The sequence below is a fragment of the Drosophila rhopaloa genome, unplaced genomic scaffold (assembly GCF_018152115.1).
Source record: "Drosophila rhopaloa isolate 14029-0021.01 unplaced genomic scaffold, ASM1815211v1 contig_115, whole genome shotgun sequence".
Classification (NCBI taxonomy): Eukaryota; Metazoa; Arthropoda; class Insecta; order Diptera; family Drosophilidae; genus Drosophila; species Drosophila rhopaloa.
Genome location: NW_025334990.1, coordinates 716,660 through 734,668, shown reverse-complemented (window position 1 = coordinate 734,668; position 18,009 = coordinate 716,660). Strand labels below are relative to the sequence as shown.

General features: G+C 42.6%; 3 protein-coding genes across 4 annotated transcripts; 2 read left to right on the top strand and 1 right to left on the bottom strand.

Moving 5' to 3' along the window:
• The first annotated feature begins 329 nt into the window (after positions 1 to 329).
• On the top strand, positions 330 to 2,497 carry LOC108051783 (PIN2/TERF1-interacting telomerase inhibitor 1). Of its 2 annotated transcripts, XM_044461829.1 has the most exons (3): positions 330 to 500; positions 561 to 1,960; positions 2,103 to 2,238. In XM_044461829.1, the coding sequence occupies exons 1-3, from the start codon at positions 428 to 430 to the stop codon at positions 2,124 to 2,126; spliced, it is 1,497 nt and encodes a 498-aa protein (XP_044317764.1). In that variant the 5' UTR covers positions 330 to 427; the 3' UTR covers positions 2,127 to 2,238. The 2 variants fall into 2 exon arrangements, with proteins under 2 accessions (XP_044317764.1, XP_016989492.2); XM_017134003.2 differs by having other exon boundaries at positions 561 to 2,497.
• On the bottom strand, positions 2,349 to 4,985 carry LOC108051782 (DDB1- and CUL4-associated factor 11). The gene is made up of 7 exons (XM_017134002.2): positions 4,728 to 4,985; positions 4,396 to 4,660; positions 4,178 to 4,324; positions 3,579 to 4,121; positions 3,366 to 3,521; positions 2,858 to 2,964; positions 2,349 to 2,795 (listed from the first exon to the last, which is right to left on the bottom strand). The coding sequence occupies exons 1-7, from the start codon at positions 4,911 to 4,913 to the stop codon at positions 2,655 to 2,657; spliced, it is 1,545 nt and encodes a 514-aa protein (XP_016989491.1). The 5' UTR covers positions 4,914 to 4,985; the 3' UTR covers positions 2,349 to 2,654.
• A 939-nt stretch (positions 4,986 to 5,924) lies between these two features.
• On the top strand, positions 5,925 to 18,003 carry LOC108051764 (hillarin). The gene is made up of 9 exons (XM_017133979.2): positions 5,925 to 6,027; positions 9,352 to 9,779; positions 11,020 to 11,161; positions 11,227 to 11,426; positions 15,014 to 16,008; positions 16,173 to 16,659; positions 16,921 to 17,034; positions 17,093 to 17,256; positions 17,326 to 18,003. The coding sequence occupies exons 2-9, from the start codon at positions 9,591 to 9,593 to the stop codon at positions 17,486 to 17,488; spliced, it is 2,454 nt and encodes an 817-aa protein (XP_016989468.1). The 5' UTR covers positions 5,925 to 6,027; positions 9,352 to 9,590; the 3' UTR covers positions 17,489 to 18,003.
• The last annotated feature ends 6 nt before the right edge of the window (positions 18,004 to 18,009 follow it).

Sequence of the window (18,009 nt, the reverse complement as noted above, 5' to 3'; positions counted from 1 at the left end):
AGAGTTATAAAAACTTTACATTCAATCGCACATTCCATATTTACATTAGACAACATCCACTTCCTTTCAAAATAATGTTAATATTCCTTTATTTTATTTTTTTATGGAACAGACTAATTATACCGCCTGGGAATTCCCCAAATTTACTGACCCTACAATACAGCTTTCAGAATTTACAACGATTTAGCGATTTAATGTGAAAATGGTGGAGTCCGGCTATTAAAGTAGATATGCTTTTAAAATCCCGCCAACCAATGTGAATGCATTTCTGAGAGACAATCGCTCATCTCTATCTATAAGGAACAGCTGTTAAAACAATCGTTATCGATAACTCTTGTTCGATATAGCACGTGTTTACGAATTACTTTCTTGCTTCATTTTAAAATAAAGTCCAAACATAGTGAAATATAACATAATTTAAGCTAATATGGCTATGCTGGCGGAACCACGACGCCGCAAGCGGTACAATTTGTGCCCGCGCGGCAAGGCGCTCTATGAAGGTAAGTATTTTGAATTAAAATTAGCTGCACAAACCTATAACCCATTAAAATACTTCACAGATGAAAACCGATTTGGCACCAAAATGCTAGAGAAGATGGGCTGGACAAAGGGTAACGGCCTGGGCGCCAAGCAGGATGGCGAAAAGGATTTTGTTCGCATTCGCTTTAAAAACGACGCAGAAGGTTTGGGATTCGAGGCAAGGGATGACCAATGGACCACTCATGAAGAGGGTTTCAATGGACTGCTCAAATCCCTGAACGGTGAAGATAACGAGGCTAATGGCAAAGAATCGGAACCCGAAGAGGAAGCCAGACCTATGGGCTTCGGCTTCAAAGCCGAAGATCCGGAGGAGCCGTCTAAGAAGAAACTTAAGGAGAAAATCAGTGGAATGTCGCTGGAGGAGCGATCAAAGCAAAGTAAGGCTCGCGTTCACTACAAGAAGTTCACACGGGGAAAGGACTTGACCCAGTACAGCGAAAAGGATTTGGCCAATATATTTGGCAAGAAGGCAACAGACCATATCGATGTGCCAGTGCTCGTAGAGGTTGAAGATCCGAAGGACGAAAAGCTGGTGGATCCCAACTTCGCTGGAGTGCAAACAGTAAGCACTGGACTTTCTGTTAGCGATTACTTCAAACAGAAAATGGAGGCCATGAAAAACAAGCTAAATAAAGGACCTGAGACCACTCCAACGGGTGCCGAGACACAGGTTAATGGCCACGATGAGAAGGTCGAAGAGACCATAGCGGAGAATGGCCATGAACCCAGCAAAAAGAAGAAAAAAAAGAAGGACAAGGAAAGGACCGTTGAGCCATCGATTGCAGAGGAAGAAATTGAGCAAACACCTCACAAACAAAAGAAAAAGAAGAAATCCAAACGCTCCTCTCAGGATGAGACAGAACAATCGGTGACCCTCTACGTTGAGGAACAACAAGTGGAAGGCGATGAATACAAACTAGCAAAACAAAAGAAAAAAAAAAAGGTCAAGCAGGAAAAAGCTACAGAAGATTTGATAAAAACCATAGAGCCTTTTGAAGAACCTGCCCCAAAAAAGAAGAAAAAGTCCAAGAAAACCGACTTGATTGATTCGGAAATAATTATAATTGATGATGACTCCCTCAACGATAACGACTCGAATGCCTTTGATGAAAATCCGAGTAAAAAGAAAAATAAAATTAAAGAATCCAATCATTCTCAAGTGGAAAACACTGCTGCGATAATAGAAGAAAACTCAACAAAAAAGAAAAAGTCCAAAAAGGAGAAGAAAAAGGTGGACACCATTGAGAAAGATCTAGAGGAAATACCACCGTCCGTAACTGAAGCTACTGAAAAAACCTCAAAGAAAAAGAAATCCAAAACTAACGCGGAACCCGCAGCTGAGCTGGAGATTCCTGCACCAACTGACGTCGTAGAATCGGTTGTAAAAAATCTTAAAGGGACTGGAAGGAACCAAACGGACGTAAGTGCTGCCAGTAAAATCTCCGGCGATAAAAGCGATGAGTCAGCCGATGAAGATCTGCCCACAGATTTCTTATCACTGGACGATATCAAAGAAAAATTAAAATCATTCAATACTGTTAAAATCTCTCAATTTTGTGCAGAAAAATTCCACATGCTCGACATGAGTGCGTTTTGCAACTCGACGCTGGGCGAGATTGTGGGCTACGGGACAAGCGAAAACGTGGAACTGGAAGTGGAAGAGATTCCGAACGACGAAAACCGCATACTCGACCTTTGGAGCAATAAGTCTATTGCTGAATCTAGGAAAACTGTTAAATTTATTTATCCGGAGAAGGTTAAGCGCACGACTATTCGGGCAGTTAAGAAAAGAGTCGCATTTCAAGGAATTTAGTTCTAGCAAACGAAATATAATTCAACGTGATTCTAATTAAGATTGTTTTGTACATAAACAACTTAAGTAGGTAGTTTGTAAGCTTCATGGTTTACATTATAATGTGTAACAAGATAATTAATTAAACTGAACTAAACATTTCAAGCTGTGACATATTCTTCAGTCTTTTTCATAGAACCAAAGTGCGGTTCGACTGTGGTGAATATTCGTTCCCGTTGTCTACGCACGCGTTTATGAATGAATGTTAAAGTTAATATCAGTGGGGATGTCTTACAAGCTAGTCAATACGATAACATTAAAACTAGTCTGGAGTCACATTTCGATTCGCCAGCCGGCATGACCGTCGCAAGGGCTTCATATCCTGATCGGAGCTGTGAGATCGCTTGAGGGAACGATTGGCGTTGCTGCGGCTGAAGTTGTTCAGGTGAACATGGGTATCCCACTGCGGAGGAGAATTATGTTAGTAAGCGGTATTCGAGAGAAACAAGTTTTTTGCCAGCTTACCGAACCAGACACAATTTCTGAGCGCTCTGGATGCCAGTCCAGATCTCTTATCACATTTCTATGTCCTTCAATAGCCTCTTTAATCTTACCAGTAAGCACATCATAGACTGAAATAAAAACGAATGTTTTTTTTGTAGTTACTTAACTTTTTTATAGAAGTTTATCCTATTTAAAAGATCAATTTTTTGAAGTTGTGAACATTTTTATGATTTTTTGTAGTTGTATATCCAAAAATAACGGTCACAGTAACACATTGATATGCTGCAAACTTTAGAAGGCCAAAGACGTCTTCTTCTGTACTTTACAAAAGTTATATTAAAATTGTAATAACAAACCAGTAGCCGCCTGCAGCACAGAATAAATCTACATTTTTTTTGTAAGTGTTTTTAAAAATACAAAATGAATTTACTGAAAGATAAATAAATTCAAGCTAAGTTACTAAATTAATTTGGAAGTCCTTGTAAAAAAAAAATCAAGGGAATACCGCAAGTTAAATTCATGAACTCACTTATAATGCGTCCCGTTGCACAGCCCGTGTAAATGTAACGCTGTCCTGTCTGCTCCAGGGGCGAAAACTTTGCCCGCAACAGGGTTTTAGTAACACGATGACCGCGGTAGGTCATTATACTGGCATCCCCATCCAGCGCCTTTTGGGGATTGTAAACTGCAATGACAGAAACTATAAAATAAGAAAGTTTACCAAAAACTTGCCTGGGCTTACACTCGCGCGGGACGCGATTCCAGCGGTAGTCCCACATGGTGAGGTCCAGCTGCTGCTGTCTGGCGCGGCTGCGGTTGCGCAGATTGCTGGGCTGCCTCATGTCCCAGATCTTGATGCTTTGGTCTTTGGAATTGGACAGCACGTGGTAGCCGTCGTTGCGCGAATCGATGTAGGTGACGCCGTCGTAATGGCCGATAAAGGAGGCCACCGATTTGGACAGCTCACGGGAACGGAAAGTGGTGCGCAGGTCGTACACTTTGAGCAGGCCGTCGTCGCAGCCGGCGATTATCACATTTGGGTCCTTGTCGTGCAGGAAGCACACCGAGTTTACATCGGTGCCGGGCATGCGGTGCGTACGGAGGATTTGAGTGGTCCGCGTGCGGATGTCGGTCACGAGGACATTGGCGTTATTGCTGCCGCCGATGATCTTATCGCCCGTGGGTGAGTAGCGCAGCGAGAAAATGGCCAGCCTGTGGTTGGGCAGCCCATTAACATCGATCCACTGGCAGTCGTCTTCGCCCCCGTTCACGGGCATGATGAAAACTGAAAGGAGGGCTATGAAGTATGGTTTACACTTGTGCCACTGGCTAACTATATACATGAGCGGGACCAGGTGCTGTAGGCAAAGTGTTGACCATTCGGGCTGAAATCGGCATCGATGATGCTCCACTCGACGTCGCGGGCTCGGATTCGGTTGAGCAGGTGATAGGTTCCCTTGGCACCATCGTAAATGCGCACAAAGCCATCTGGAATGGGTAATTGCCATAATAGGTCATGTTTCGATGACACCCAAAGTTTAAACCCGAAAAATACCGACCTTGACAGGCGGTCAGCAGTTTGCTGCCTGTGCGATTGAACTTGGTCACAAAGATTTTGGAGTCCAGCGACATGAGACGCGAGGACTTCTTATTTGGTATGTAAAGATTGGAAATGTAGCGCTGCTGGTTCTTGGAAAACGAGGCGCTGTGGGGCGATGCCAACCCATTTTCTCTCTGCTGAAGGGCACGCACTAGATTCCAGCGATAATCCGGATGGCTTACCAGCCCACTGGAAGCTCTGATCTCTTTGTACATGTCGGTGCTCTGGAACGAATACCTCAGCAGCAGTAACTCTCTATCGTTATCTGGGGCCAAGATATTTCATGATTACCTGAAATTTGACCAGGTCTGGTTTGCTTCTTATTACTGGCAGCGCATGATTGAAGTAATCAGAGCGCAGTTCCATGTCCATGGCATTTACGGTAAAGTTAATCACATTAATGCCCAGCTCGTTGTCAGAAGAGTCAAAGTCATCATCGTCATCGCTATTCATGTGAAGTCCCAATTGATTCCCCATTACTTTTTGCGTTTTCCCTTGCCTTTTGTTATTAAAATCACAGTTGTTGGAAATAGTAGGACCGCAGGCAGAAAGAAGCCAAATACCAGTCAGTGGGCTGCAACCTGCAGCCACACCAAAAGCTCAAAAGTTTACTGACTATCGATATATCGCTGTTCTGCTGAAGTAATAGTAGTGTTGGACAGTGATTATAATCTGAAAAAATGTATTTAAATTAACGATCAGTTTATTCTAGGCTTGCCTTGTCAATGAACCATTAAAGATAAACAATTTTTGTTGTGCAAACTTATTTTAAACTATACAATTACAAAATTCATGGCTCAAAAAATGCAATCATATAATAGAAAAAATTTCCAAATTAGGAATTTCTGCGAAAAACCCGGACAATATGTATTTTTGTACGTTTTTGTTTTACTATAGTTCGAAAGAGTCCGATTTTAAAGTTTAATGGACTATTTAAAAGCTAATCAAAAATAAAGAATTACACTTAAAATATGAATAGGTTCAGAATCTCTAAGCCTAATTGAATTATTTATTTTCACATTTTTTGGTTTAGATTTCCTAATCTTGTTAAAATAATCTTTCTTTGCAAAGGATTAGAGCCATGGCTTTTAAATTTTGTATTAATAAAAAACACAATATTTTCTGTTATATAAAAAATAGATTGTTGAAAATTTAACATTTATGAGGCCTTTGAATTGGTATTCCCCCTACAGCGAACACATTTAACAGCAGCAACTAATTATTAGTTTTTATACGACGTAAAATCAAAGAATAATTCCACCTGGGGTTAAGTTAATACTGTGGGTGTCGGACACTATAATGGGGATCTCGTTCTATGAGTGAATTTGGTACACCATGGTGAACTATCGGCTATCGATAGTTGCTAGGCATGCGCAGTGAGCTTTTCAGAGCTATGCATCAGCTTTCCCGCTGTCAAGAGAAAGCTTGGCTCAGAGCGGATTCCTTTCTGCGAATAGCGACTAGTCTCAAATCGATCGTGGAACTGGCTGGAACTCGAATGGAATAACGGCGGTCGTTCTGCTCGAATCTTGTGCTTGTGTGAGTGAACGCGCCCGTGTGTGTCGTGCTGCCGTGCATGTGTCTGTGTTTGGTAATGAAATTTTGTTACATTCCCAATATACGAAACCTGCTGTCTTTGAGACTTGACTTATGGAGCCACAAGAAATGCCGAAAATGTGATAAAACGAAGCGCAGAATCGGAATTCCAAAGACGGACCTTGCGAACTGAACGATCTGCTCTCCCCTTTTGTGTGTGTATATGTGCTTGGATCTCGTTGGGGCTATCGATGTGTGTGTGTGGAGTTCGAGTGAGTGTGCCTGCGTGTGTGAAATTTATGATAAATACTAAATACTTTTGCACAAAGCGCGCCCCTTTTGCATTGAGAAGAAAGTTGTTTAGCATATACGCGTAAAAGTAATAGAGAAGAAGTAGAAGTGTGTCAAAAAAAGGGCCCAGAACTCCGAATGCAACAACAATGCTCCTCTATACCTCGCGTGTGTATAATCAAGGCGAAAATAAAAAATAATAGCGATGCTGGGGAAATAATTTACGAAAAACTGGAACGAACGATGCCGCGGCAGACACAAAAAAAGTGAAAGATTGCAAGCTGCGACTGCGTCACGGCATAAACACACACAAAAACACAACTCACACACACAGCGGCGGGGGTGGACGTGCATGAAGGGGGCGGGGGTTAGTTAGAAGACACCACCTGTCATGGGCGCTGGTTGCAACCCCACCCCCTTCCAGCTACATATGTACATACACATGTGTTTTCCAATTATTGTGACTGGCTCATAAACAATTTTCGGAGTTTGTGCTTCTAATTTATTGCCAGCGAAATGGGCGATTTCTAAAAGCAATTCATTGTTCCATTCAATTAGCAACTCGGCAATTGACATAGAAATCCAAGTACTTTCTGATCTTGAATTTGCGCAAGCAATTCTCACTCTTTAAAAACAGTCAATCTTCTCTGACTAGAGTTCAATTTCAAAGAAATTCAAATAAAAGGTACAGGATTGTTCTAATATCCACACAATTTATGGCTGAAAGGATGTACGGTTAAACTTATCTAATGTAACAAATAACCAATTCTTTTACTACATATTTTAGTCAAATTTTGCGATATAATCAGTCATTTAACATTTTTTATTCAACTTACTTTCGATTTTAAAATAAGTTTTATTTATCAATTTAAAATGCATTAAGGGAAATTTGACATTAACCAGTTATTTTTAAGATTCGGAATAAACGGGTTTGCTTCCAATATAATTTATTTAAACAAAAGAAAAAAACTTATGTAAACCTAGGAAAGGTCAAGATTTTTCGTTTTGAGTTTCTCGCAGTGTCAGATTTTAAGTTGCTAGTTTGTATTTTTCCTCATATCGCTCTGCACTCAGCCAAAGTGACGCAATCATTTGCATTTTATTTTAATTCCTATGATTGTTTCACTGCCTGGCTGAATAACCAGTTGTTGTTTGTCGTGTTGTTTCTGTTTGGCTGTTGTTTCTTTGCATTTATCAAATCTTTGTATGTGGCTTTAATGTGATTAGCTGTGGCAATTATGCCAATTCAAGTTCATTATGGTGGTGTTGTCGTTGTTGTTGTTGTGGTTGCAGCAGTTTACTGTTATTATTGGTATTTATTTAATTGTCATTGTTAGTGTTTCGTTAGCCAACGGCAGCGATATAAACGAAAGACTTAGGCAACGAACTTGTTCAGCCAAATTGAATCGCCCCATGCAAATGCTTCCGACTGCTTATCAATTTATTTAAATGTTTCGATTGGGAACAATTGCCCGTGCAGAGCAACTTTCGTTTTTGTGTGACTGCTTCTCCTTTTGTCATTTTAGATTTGTATAATTTATTCGCATGGCATTTCGTCCGCACTCAGCTGGAAAAGAAACCAAAAGCTGGCACGGAATAGCGGCACACATGTGCGAAATTCTATGCGGCTTCTCGAGTTACCTGCACTCTGCTTCTTAGTCACACCCAAGTGACCATGGTGGCATGGTGGCACGATGGGATGATGAGATGACGGGTGATGTAAGTCGCACGAGGCGTTTTGTCAAGCCGCCCCAGCTAATTTGCCCACTTCGGTAGGGTCTTCCCGGCCCCGTATCCATGTCCATTACAATTATCATTTCACGCTAATTATGTCAAAAGCAAAGCGTAATTGGACCATTCAATCACACCGATTGTGATCGCATCAAGAGATCAAACTGCCATTTTTGTCACCATCGTAGGCGTTTCCATTCATGGAACACTCGGATCGTTGATTGATATTCGAATCGATGCGGGGGTTGACCATAGTGCTGGAAGAGATTATTGACAGGTTACTCATCGCCCGAGTGGTGGGTCTTTTAGGGACCGATTCCCCCTCTCGATTCACACATCAATTTGTGTTGTAGCTTCACATTCGCTTCGGTCGATCAAGAGCAGACCTCAAAAGCGGAACAAAATTTAATTCATAGCCAATCAAAATAATTTGGTGTTACAAAATCTCTTGGCGGCCTTCGCCGCATTTGCATTTTCCCCTTTTTTCCATTTCAATTTTGTATTTTTTTTTTTACCATTTTCCATTAGTGTTGCAGTTGCGGCGGGCATGCAATCCACAGATCAGCAACCTTCGATGCCGCAACTGGCGCTAATCATAAGGCCTTGCCACCCCCCAAAACCACCCACCATCCCGCTAGCCATCGCCAGTCTCAACGTTCATTAAACTTGAAAAGAAAGCAAAACGATGACGATGACTTCGACTTCCACTTCGACTGCGGGTTTTGGCTTTGTCTGAGCAACTGAGCCGCATTTGTTTTAATTTTGGTCAATGCAACAGCCGCCGCAATAGCAGCAACAACAACAATGATTTCAATTAAAGTAACATGCACTTGCTCGCACACACTTGCCTATACACAATCTGCTTTTTTCCACTTCAATTTAATTGTTGAAACTAAACAAAAACCGAAAGGAAACCTGCCAGCAACAATCGCGTCAATTAATCAAATGGAAAATGCAACTTTTGTGCCGGTGCCAGGCGGCAGTTGCACGTTGCACGATCGAGTTGCAACAAAAGGCAGCAACTCAAGTTCAATTGTGGCACGTTTGGAGCAATCTCAGGCTCAAACTTCCGACGAGGTCAATGGCAAGGAGAAATGTCTTTAAACGCTCATCGACTACCCTTTGCTCCACACCAGCCAACTTTTGTCCACCGTGTCCAGTTAATTTAAATTCATTAATAATCTCGGCTCACAGCCAAAATAAATGAAAGTTTTGGCTCGGCCACCGCCTGCGCAGAAACTAAATTTTTGTTTTGGGCCTGATTTGGTCTCTGGCCGAAAAATCGAATCACAACCCAAATAGGAAACGTCTATCTCCCACTCAGGCAGTAATCGTTTTGGTCATTTTTGTTGGACAGCTTCTGCCAGCAGCGGACGGATGACGAGGATGAGCGGATGATGCCAGCCGAAAGTGTCTCCGTTGCCCCCAGAACCAACTTCAAACTCGAAAAACTAGCAGAATACTTGTAAGCTCCACGCCAAGTGAAATTGAAAGACGAAAAGAAAAGTGACAAACACAACAGACGGGTACCCAAAACCAGTCGGAAGCTGCCACAAAATACAGGCGTACAGATCGTTTGGGATACATAGACACATTATGTATCGGCCAAATTTCTACGAGTCGACTTGCCTGCGCTGCAGCGAGACCGTCTATCAGGTGGATCGTGTGGGGCCGCTCAAGGATTTCACATTCTTCCATTCCGGTTGCTTCAAATGCGTACACTGCGGCACCAAGCTGACGCTCAAGACGTATTTCAATAATCAGCACAAGCAGGATGACAAAGAGGTAAGTGCGCCACCACATACAACCGCAAACAAGAGTGACTGAGACGGACAGGCAGACAGACAGAGAGGGAAAACGAAAGACTTAAGCGACAAACGCGTCAGGCTAAATATTTGCACAGCTGCAAGATGCAAAAATGCAATTCGAACGACACTTTTTTGTGTGCCTATGCATAATAATAAATAACTTCGTTATTACACTTTGCCGAGGCGCAAATGTGTGTCAGTGCGGTCTGTCATTCATATGCAATATATACCTATAATCTTACTTATGTAGTATGTATATGCATGTACAGTGCGTTTCGCAGCTATAACGTTGCGGTAAGCTTTTAAGTCGTGGGAATCGTTGTAGGCAGTGGATTAGGTTAGAAGAGCATTATATTATCCAGTTGAAAATGTATGATTCCTATTTAATTTACATTTAACTTTAATTCTCCAAAATAATACTACGTTGTTTCTTAAGTTTGTACAAATTATCTGAAAAAGATGATAATGAAAAAATATCTAGTTTAAAAATATTATTATATACAAAAACTTTTTTAATAACTTTACCTAATATTCTTAATTCTTCATAAAGTTTAGATAGCCTTACTATTCCCATGAATTAACGCCAGGCAAACTTTAAACAAGTGTCATGAGGGCTTAAAACAATGTTGATTGTGTATCTGAATTGTGTATTCAAGTTCTAATCGGCCTTAAAACAAAACGCACTGTATCTAGGTCCGAGTTGTTTGGTGGCATATGTCTATTGCCACCTGCTGTGTGTAGGTGAAGCGGTTGAAGTTGCATTTGCAAGCGACTGACTTTTGGGGTCTGCTCACGCACTCAAACGAAACCCAATAAGGCTAATGGGGTATATTGATTTGATCGCCAGATACTTATGTACATACATACATACATACTTGTAATGATTCAGCTGGAAATTCCTTTATGTTTAAGGAAACGTTAATTGCAGTTCAATTATCTATGCCCATTAAGAAGTCTTAGAAAAAAAGTCTTAAGAGAGCCGAAAATTTTACTTCATTTTAAGAAGTAACAAGAAAAATGTTGAATTGATATTATCTTGATGTAAAAATACAAGTCTGAAATTAAATTTCGACAAGAACAAAATTTGTATTGTTATATTTAAGATTGCGGATGTTATTTATTGAATAGCGATTAAATGGTAGCAAAAGCAAAATTAAATTACATGTAATATTCGATAAATGTATTTATAATAATCTTCGATTCCACCCCGCGTCTAGGTCTATTGCAGTTCACATGTACCAAAGAGCGGACCCGGCCATCTCGACCAGACCTCTGTGGGCATTCGTCAAGCCCTGAATGCGCCGCGCACCAACAAATTCGTGAACGAGCAGATTCGGGGCACGCGCAGCGAGATCGATGGTTAGTATGGGGCAGTCATGGATTCCTAACTTGGCTAACAGCTCTGTTTTGCGGGATCTCTTCAGGTGGCCCACTGGGGGGCTCCCGGCAGTCGACGCCCAACGGCTATGGTGGCCGGGAGGTCAGCTCGCCGTCACAGAACGACTCCGACTACAAGTACGGACGGTTCGATGCCAGTGCCCTGCACATCGCCCACGCCCTCAAGCAAACGGAGATCCAGAAGGCGTATAATAAGGCGCGCGAGAAGCCGATTGATTTCTACCTGGTAAGCGATGTCCGATTGCAAATCGGAATACGTTCATTAACGTAATAATAAGTAATCCATCCGCTGAGATGCGGAGCCAAGTGGCCGTAAATTAAAAGAATATTTAGTGCAGAACATCTAATGAAATTTTAAGTGGCTAGCGGGGCAAGCTGGTCAAGTGTGTATCTCCCATTCTCTCCAAGCTTCACCGATTGTGCAATGTTCCTGGGCACACGGTCGAGAGCTTAATTAATGCACTGCCAGCCGTGGTTATGTAGGCTAGTGTGCTATTTACACCTGCCTGTGTGTAGTGGATTGTTGTGGGGTTGCTCAAGTGTCCGAGACTGAAGCTGTAACTACAGTTTTGCCGGTACTATTACCCAAAACAAACTTGTGTTAAAACATATAAATAAGAATGAAGGCAAAACAATTTAGAATTGTTTTCTTCGACTTTTGTTCTTCTTTTATATTGTCAATATAAGTTATAAGAAAACTAGCTTTTCAATTTCTTTTAAACTTAATGAACACTTTAAACACCCTATTTTAATCTAAATTTTAAAGCTGGTGAATGAAATCGAAATCAACATACATAGATAAATTAAAATCAAGAAAAAATTAAAAATGTATATTTTAACTGCAAGAAAACCGGTAATATTAAAGACAGTTGGGATACTTTTAAGTGCTCCTAGAAATAAAAATCGGGTTGCAAATTTAAAAATTTAAGACTTCAGGTTAATGCGGATAAATGTGATACCCAAATTGATCTAGTTAGTGGAAACCCGCCGTGCGATTCGCCAAGCTGATGGGATGATCACTCGGCTAGATTATAATTTATTAGCCCGACTGGTCGGCCAAAAGCTGCTTGCGTTTATCGGTGCTCGCATCTTTATCCATGACTTGGCACTTGCCTCGACCGGAATGGTAATCTCCGCCTGATGCTCGGGTGAAAGCATTATAATCGCATTTTACGTAAAAACGAAATTCAAATCGCACACGCTTTGCTTTTCTTTGGCTCACACTCGCGCTGCCTGCCATTGCAAGCGCCGAAAACGGACTTTTCTTTCACTTTCGAGAATGCCACACGCGACTGACCAGCACACCACTGACACTAGCACCGCCAGCACCACCAGCCCCACCGCGGGCAGAGACAACAGCAAATATTTTTATTGCAACGCTCAATTTAACAAATTTCGAACAGGTGTCTGATGGCCCACACGGCAGTAACAGACGCCGCAAGACAGCGAACAAGAAAAATATGTGAAAAACTGCATGCATGCGATCATTAAAAATTGTACATGTTTTACACTCGCTCGCACATATATTAAGCCCCATCACCCTCACTTTGGGCTTGGCGCACTATTTTGGCAGTAAAGTTGTCCAAATAAAGTTGTGATCTAAAAAATATTGCGAAAGATGTCAGTCTTAAATCATAATGTTTGAAAACAGCGTCTCAATAGCTCCCAAATAATGACATCCACTGCCAACTTTGAATTAAACCCGTACATTATTCAAATTCGTAAAATTTTACTTATATTGCAGTGTAGGACTTATTGCTTTCGTGTGAAAGTATGTAACGGGGGGTACACTTTACATTTCTATAAAGATAGAGACTATTTGTCTAGTTGCACCTAAAGTTATTACCAATTTTTTTTTAAATAAAAATCGCACAACTGTAGCATTGCAATTGAAATGTAAATAGTCTCTACAGACAAAATCTATGTTTTATCAATTCCCATCCACATCAAAAATTTCTTTAAATATTAGGAACAGCCGGTCGCACCTATTATATTTTATTTATCTTGTTTAAGGTCGATCTTTTCTTCGGCCATTCTGTTCTCTGGTGCTGTTACATGGAACGCGACTGTGTCGTGGCCAGTGCAGCGGCACAGACACGGCCAAGACAATGGCGTCGCCGTCACAGTCGCCGGCAGCGTCACTTGTTTTTCCGGCTGCGCTGCTGTCGTTTGCTAAATCTAAATTATGCGCGGCACAGTGAAAGTGGCGGCAGCAGCTTTTGTTTGATTAGTGGAGAGTGGAGCAGCACACACCGTTGGCGCTGGAGCTCAAGCTCCGGCTCTCCCGATCTATGAAACTGGCACCGCTCCTCTTTGGACGCCCTTATGCAATGCACGCGTTTTTAAACGCCATGTAATCGCCATGTAATTTGGCGCCGCAATTCCATATAAAAACTCTCACGCAGCCGCAAACGCAGACACTTCCTCATAGCTGAAAGCTCTTTGCCAATTTACAATTTATGCCACTGTTTTGGTTTCTGTTTTGGTTACTTTTGGTATTTCTTTTTATATTTGGTCGGCGGTGGCCGCGCGCTTGCGCAATAATTAATTTCAACATTTTTGGACTTTCGTTTTCGTTTGGCTCTGATTTGATTTCTTGTGTGTTTACATTTCGCTCTTTTCGCCTTTGTCACCGTGGGCGTCGCATAACTGTTTGGTTTGCTGCTCCGGCATTATGGTCATATTTAAAATCCGCTCAAAACCGCTCACGCAATTCCGGCGTCATCGCTTTTGACCATTGTCACCGGGCCTTTGAACCGTTTAGTCTCAGGTGTTTCAATTTTTTTTTGTTTCGGCAGCTTATTACTTTATTTTCTGCCTTTGTTTTATAGTTATTGTTTGAACTTGACATTGAATTTCGGTTTTAATTACACATTGTTGTCGTGTTGCATGGCGCTAAATGCTTTTCGAGTGATACATATTCCCATGCGGAAGTTATAATTTCAAAAAAGCCATTCACAAGAGCGACAGTTGGTCAAAAAAGACAGGGGATATTAAGTGCAGCTTGCAGATAGGTGATTAAATGTGCTGCCATTGAGAATGGAGCAAATATGACTCAGATGATGATAGACCATCAGTGGGTAGATTAACGGTCGACCAAACCTTCCATTACCGTAATTAGCACACACAGTTGGGGTCAAAATAATAGCTCCAGCGAATAAAATAGCTGCAATCCAGTAACAAGCTAATTAAACAGTTTTGGTTTTGGTAATTAAGAAATGATGAATTCATTAACATGGCTTTTATTTTCAGCTAATCAAAAACTGTTGGAATTCGCATTGCTAAATGCTTTTAAATTTGTTGTATTATTTTTTGGTAAAGAAGAAGAAAGACTTTTTTTATGAAAGATCATTTTAATGGTTATTCAATAGAAATATAATTTTAATAGACTTTAAGTAAGTACCGTAAAATATTTTAAGATATGTATAGCAAGGCAAGAATACAGCTCCGACTTATGGTATTTTTCGTTGTAACTTGATGCTTGGGTAAACTGACTGTTTGCCGGACCACCTGCAATTATCGACCCGGAGAGCTGCAATTATCAATAGATGCACGCAATGCGTAGTGCATCGAATGTGTGGGAGGGAAAATGGGGAGGTGGCTGAGCCGTAGAAGATGCAAATGCAGTCGAAGTTGGGGGCCTAATGTCAGACATTGAGCCGGGCTTGTGGCAGCTCAGGCGTGGCATTATAATTAGCCAAGTTAGCAAGCCAAGCATTGCAAAAACAACAAATCCCGTGCAATGCAATCAACGAAACTGCAGCTTTCTCCTAAAACATCAACTTACTCTCTCTGTTTTCTGTAATCTTCTAGGCTCGCGAGGAGCAGGCTCATCTGGAGATGAAGCACCGCAAGGAGGAGGACGACCTATACCGAAAATTCGCCAGCAAGCGCGCTGAGGAGGACCGCAAGATCCAGGACGAGTTCCAAGATGAATGGGAGCGCGAGTTGCAGCGACTTACCCACAAGTTCGAGAAGGAGCTGGCCACCTCACGTCGCAGCCGGGACGAGGCCAACATCCTGACGTTGCGCCACGAGCAGCAGAAGGAGGACCTCGAAAAGAACATGACTCTGCGGCGCAGCAAGAAGAAGGAGAGCATCACCCGCAAGATGCTGGAGCACGAGCGGTACGAGACCGCCGCCCTGGTGGATCGCCAGTCCAGCGAGATGCTGGAGCTGATCAGCGCCCGGCGATCGGAGTACATGCAGAGTGAGAGCATCTTCCTGGACGATGAGTTCAGCGAGGGCGCTGTGCCAGTGGAGTACCCGTTGAATGCCCCGATTCCTGCTCCGCCAGCGGTCAGCAAGTTCCAGATCTACACCGATCCCATCGAGTTCGAGGACGTCGACCGCATCGCCATCTCGGTGGCCCAGGAGGACCAAAAGACTTTCACCGACCTGGTGCGCCAGTTGGTTGGTCGCTGCACCACGGACATTGAGAAGGCCCGCACGATCTTCCGCTGGATCACGGTGAAGAACCTGAACGCCATGCACTTCGACGACGATCTGCGGGGCGACACGCCTATGGGTTTGCTGCGTGGCATTAAGTACGGCACAGAGAGCTATCATGTACTGTTCAAGCGGCTTTGCAGCTACGCTGGGCTCCATTGCGTCGTCATCAAGGGATATTCAAAGAGCGCAGGCTACCAGCCGGGGGTCAAGTTCCAGGACTCCCGTTTCCGCAACTCCTGGAATGCGGTCTACGTAGCCGGCGCCTGGCGCTTCGTTCAGTGCAACTGGGGTGCACGACACCTGGTCAACGCCAAGGAGGCGCCCAAACAGGGTCGCGGCAAGAACGACAGTCTGCGGTGAGTTTAGTTACCCGATGGGATAAATAGTCCTGCAGTGGACTTGTGGTCATTATTTTAAGCTTCCGAATTTAGGAACTTACTTCTTGGGCTTAAAATATTAAAATTTTTTAAGTATTCACAAGAAATTCAGAATATAAACCAATTTGAAAATTTTTTTGCAGCTATGAATACGATGATCACTACTTCCTCACGGATCCACGCGAGTTTATCTACGAGTTCTATCCGCTGCAGGAAGAATGGCAGCTGCTAAAGCGCCCCATTACCCTGCGGGAATTTGAGAACCTGCCCTTCGTCCGTTCGCTCTTCTTCCGGTACGGACTTCACTTTGCGGACGAAGGATACGGAGCCGTGGTTTTCACCGATGACACCGGAGCTGCCACTGTGCGCATCGCCATGCCAACAGATATGCAGAGCTGCCTCATCTTCCACTACAATCTCAAGTTCTACGATAGCGACGAGGAGCTCTCCTACGATGGCGTCTCATTAAAGCGATTCGTGATGCAGTCGGTCATTGGAAACATCGTCGCCTTCCGAGTGCATGCCCCATGCTCTGGCGCCTTTCTGCTAGACATATTTGCCAATGCGGTAACGCCGCAGGAGTACCTAACCGGCGAGCCAATGAAGTTCAAGTCGGTGTGCAAGTTCAAGGTGGGTATCGTTTGCAAAAATGCAGTAGAACAAGATTGGAGGACTGTTTTTAAAATATTTCCATAAATTATCCATTTGAAATTTTTGGATTACGCAAGTTTACATAAGATTCATTGTTTTTTAAATAACTAATGATCCAGTGTTAGCATTCTTAAGATTATAGAATCCTAAACTATATTCCAGGTAAAGGAGTTATTTTAAGGGGTTCGAGGAAAACATTCGGTTAGTCATACAGCTATTAACGGGCTCCATTATTTCCAGATTTGCTGCGAGGAGCTGCAGACAGTGATGGTGCCACTGCCGGATTGTGCAAGTGGCGAGTGGGGACCCACGAAGGCCACCCGCCTATTTGGACTCATACCCATTACGCATCAGGTGGGTTGATTGGTTATTTCGCTGGGTGATTTGATTCGAGTGCCCCGTTTGCTTGCAGGATCCGCTTATCTTCGCCGGACGCAGCCTGGACCTTCAATTTCGCATGTCGCGTCCGCTGACAGATTTTATGGCCACGCTGCACAAGAATGGCATCGAGGAGAAGAAGCTGGCCAAGTATGTGACTCACAGCACACTGGACGACATTGTCACGTTCATCATTAAGTGAGTGCACAGGGAAATGGAAAATTTAATGGCCGCTCATTCCAATCAACTCTTTCCCATTCTCCGCAGCTTCCCCGAGGAAGGTCAGTATGGTCTGGACATCTACACGCGTGAATTGGGCGCCCCTCAGCACCATCATCACAATAATAACAACTCCTCATCCTCCTCCGGCGAGAAACATTTGTTGACGCACTGTTGTAAATATTTAATCAACTCGTCCAAGCGGAATTAAGTCGGTTGAGCGGACGCTGGTATGGTTTCCTGGACGGGTGAGACGAAGGAGGCATTCTACGCGAACACAAACAAAATGCAATATTAATTATAGTCTACACTTAAGTGGAAACCTAACAAACGTTTACCACATCACAAAATCCATTATGCAGGTGCTAAAAGAAAACCAGGCAATCCAGCAATCTGGCCAATCACGGCTTAATCTGATCATGATGAACACTGATAATGAACGATAATTTTGCTCAACCATTTGGGAGCATTCGGAACTTGTAAATACTCTAGACTCTAATCATTAGACCTAAAAGATGCCTAGTAATACCAACCCTAAAATCAGCTCTTAATTAATTTGTACATCTACTGAATAATGCTTAATAATTTATTACATAAACGCAACGTTGCCCCTTATGCATGAACTTATATTATACATATATAAATACGACTTTGATTTAAAATGTTTAATGTTTTTGTTTAAGCGTTCATAATGTGAATAAAACCTTATTATACAAATAACCCCTACACCTA

Excerpts from the sequence above, each read along its gene's own strand:
- LOC108051764 (XM_017133979.2), top strand. The coding sequence starts at position 9,591 with ATGTATCGGCCAAATTTCTACGAGTCGACTTGCCTGCGCTGCAGCGAG. Across the intron at positions 11,162-11,226 it reads CACGCGCAGCGAGATCGATG|GTGGCCCACTGGGGGGCTCC; the intron begins GTTAGTATGGGG and ends GGATCTCTTCAG. Across the intron at positions 16,009-16,172 it reads GGCAAGAACGACAGTCTGCG|CTATGAATACGATGATCACT; the intron begins GTGAGTTTAGTT and ends ATTTTTTTGCAG.
- LOC108051782 (XM_017134002.2), bottom strand. The coding sequence starts at position 4,913 with ATGGGGAATCAATTGGGACTTCACATGAATAGCGATGACGATGATGAC. Across the intron at positions 2,965-3,365 it reads TGCAACGGGACGCATTATAA|TCTATGATGTGCTTACTGGT; the intron begins GTGAGTTCATGA and ends TTTTTATTTCAG. Across the intron at positions 2,796-2,857 it reads CAGAAATTGTGTCTGGTTCG|TGGGATACCCATGTTCACCT; the intron begins GTAAGCTGGCAA and ends TCTCCTCCGCAG.
- LOC108051783 (XM_017134003.2), top strand. The coding sequence starts at position 428 with ATGGCTATGCTGGCGGAACCACGACGCCGCAAGCGGTACAATTTGTGC. Across the intron at positions 501-560 it reads CGGCAAGGCGCTCTATGAAG|ATGAAAACCGATTTGGCACC; the intron begins GTAAGTATTTTG and ends AATACTTCACAG.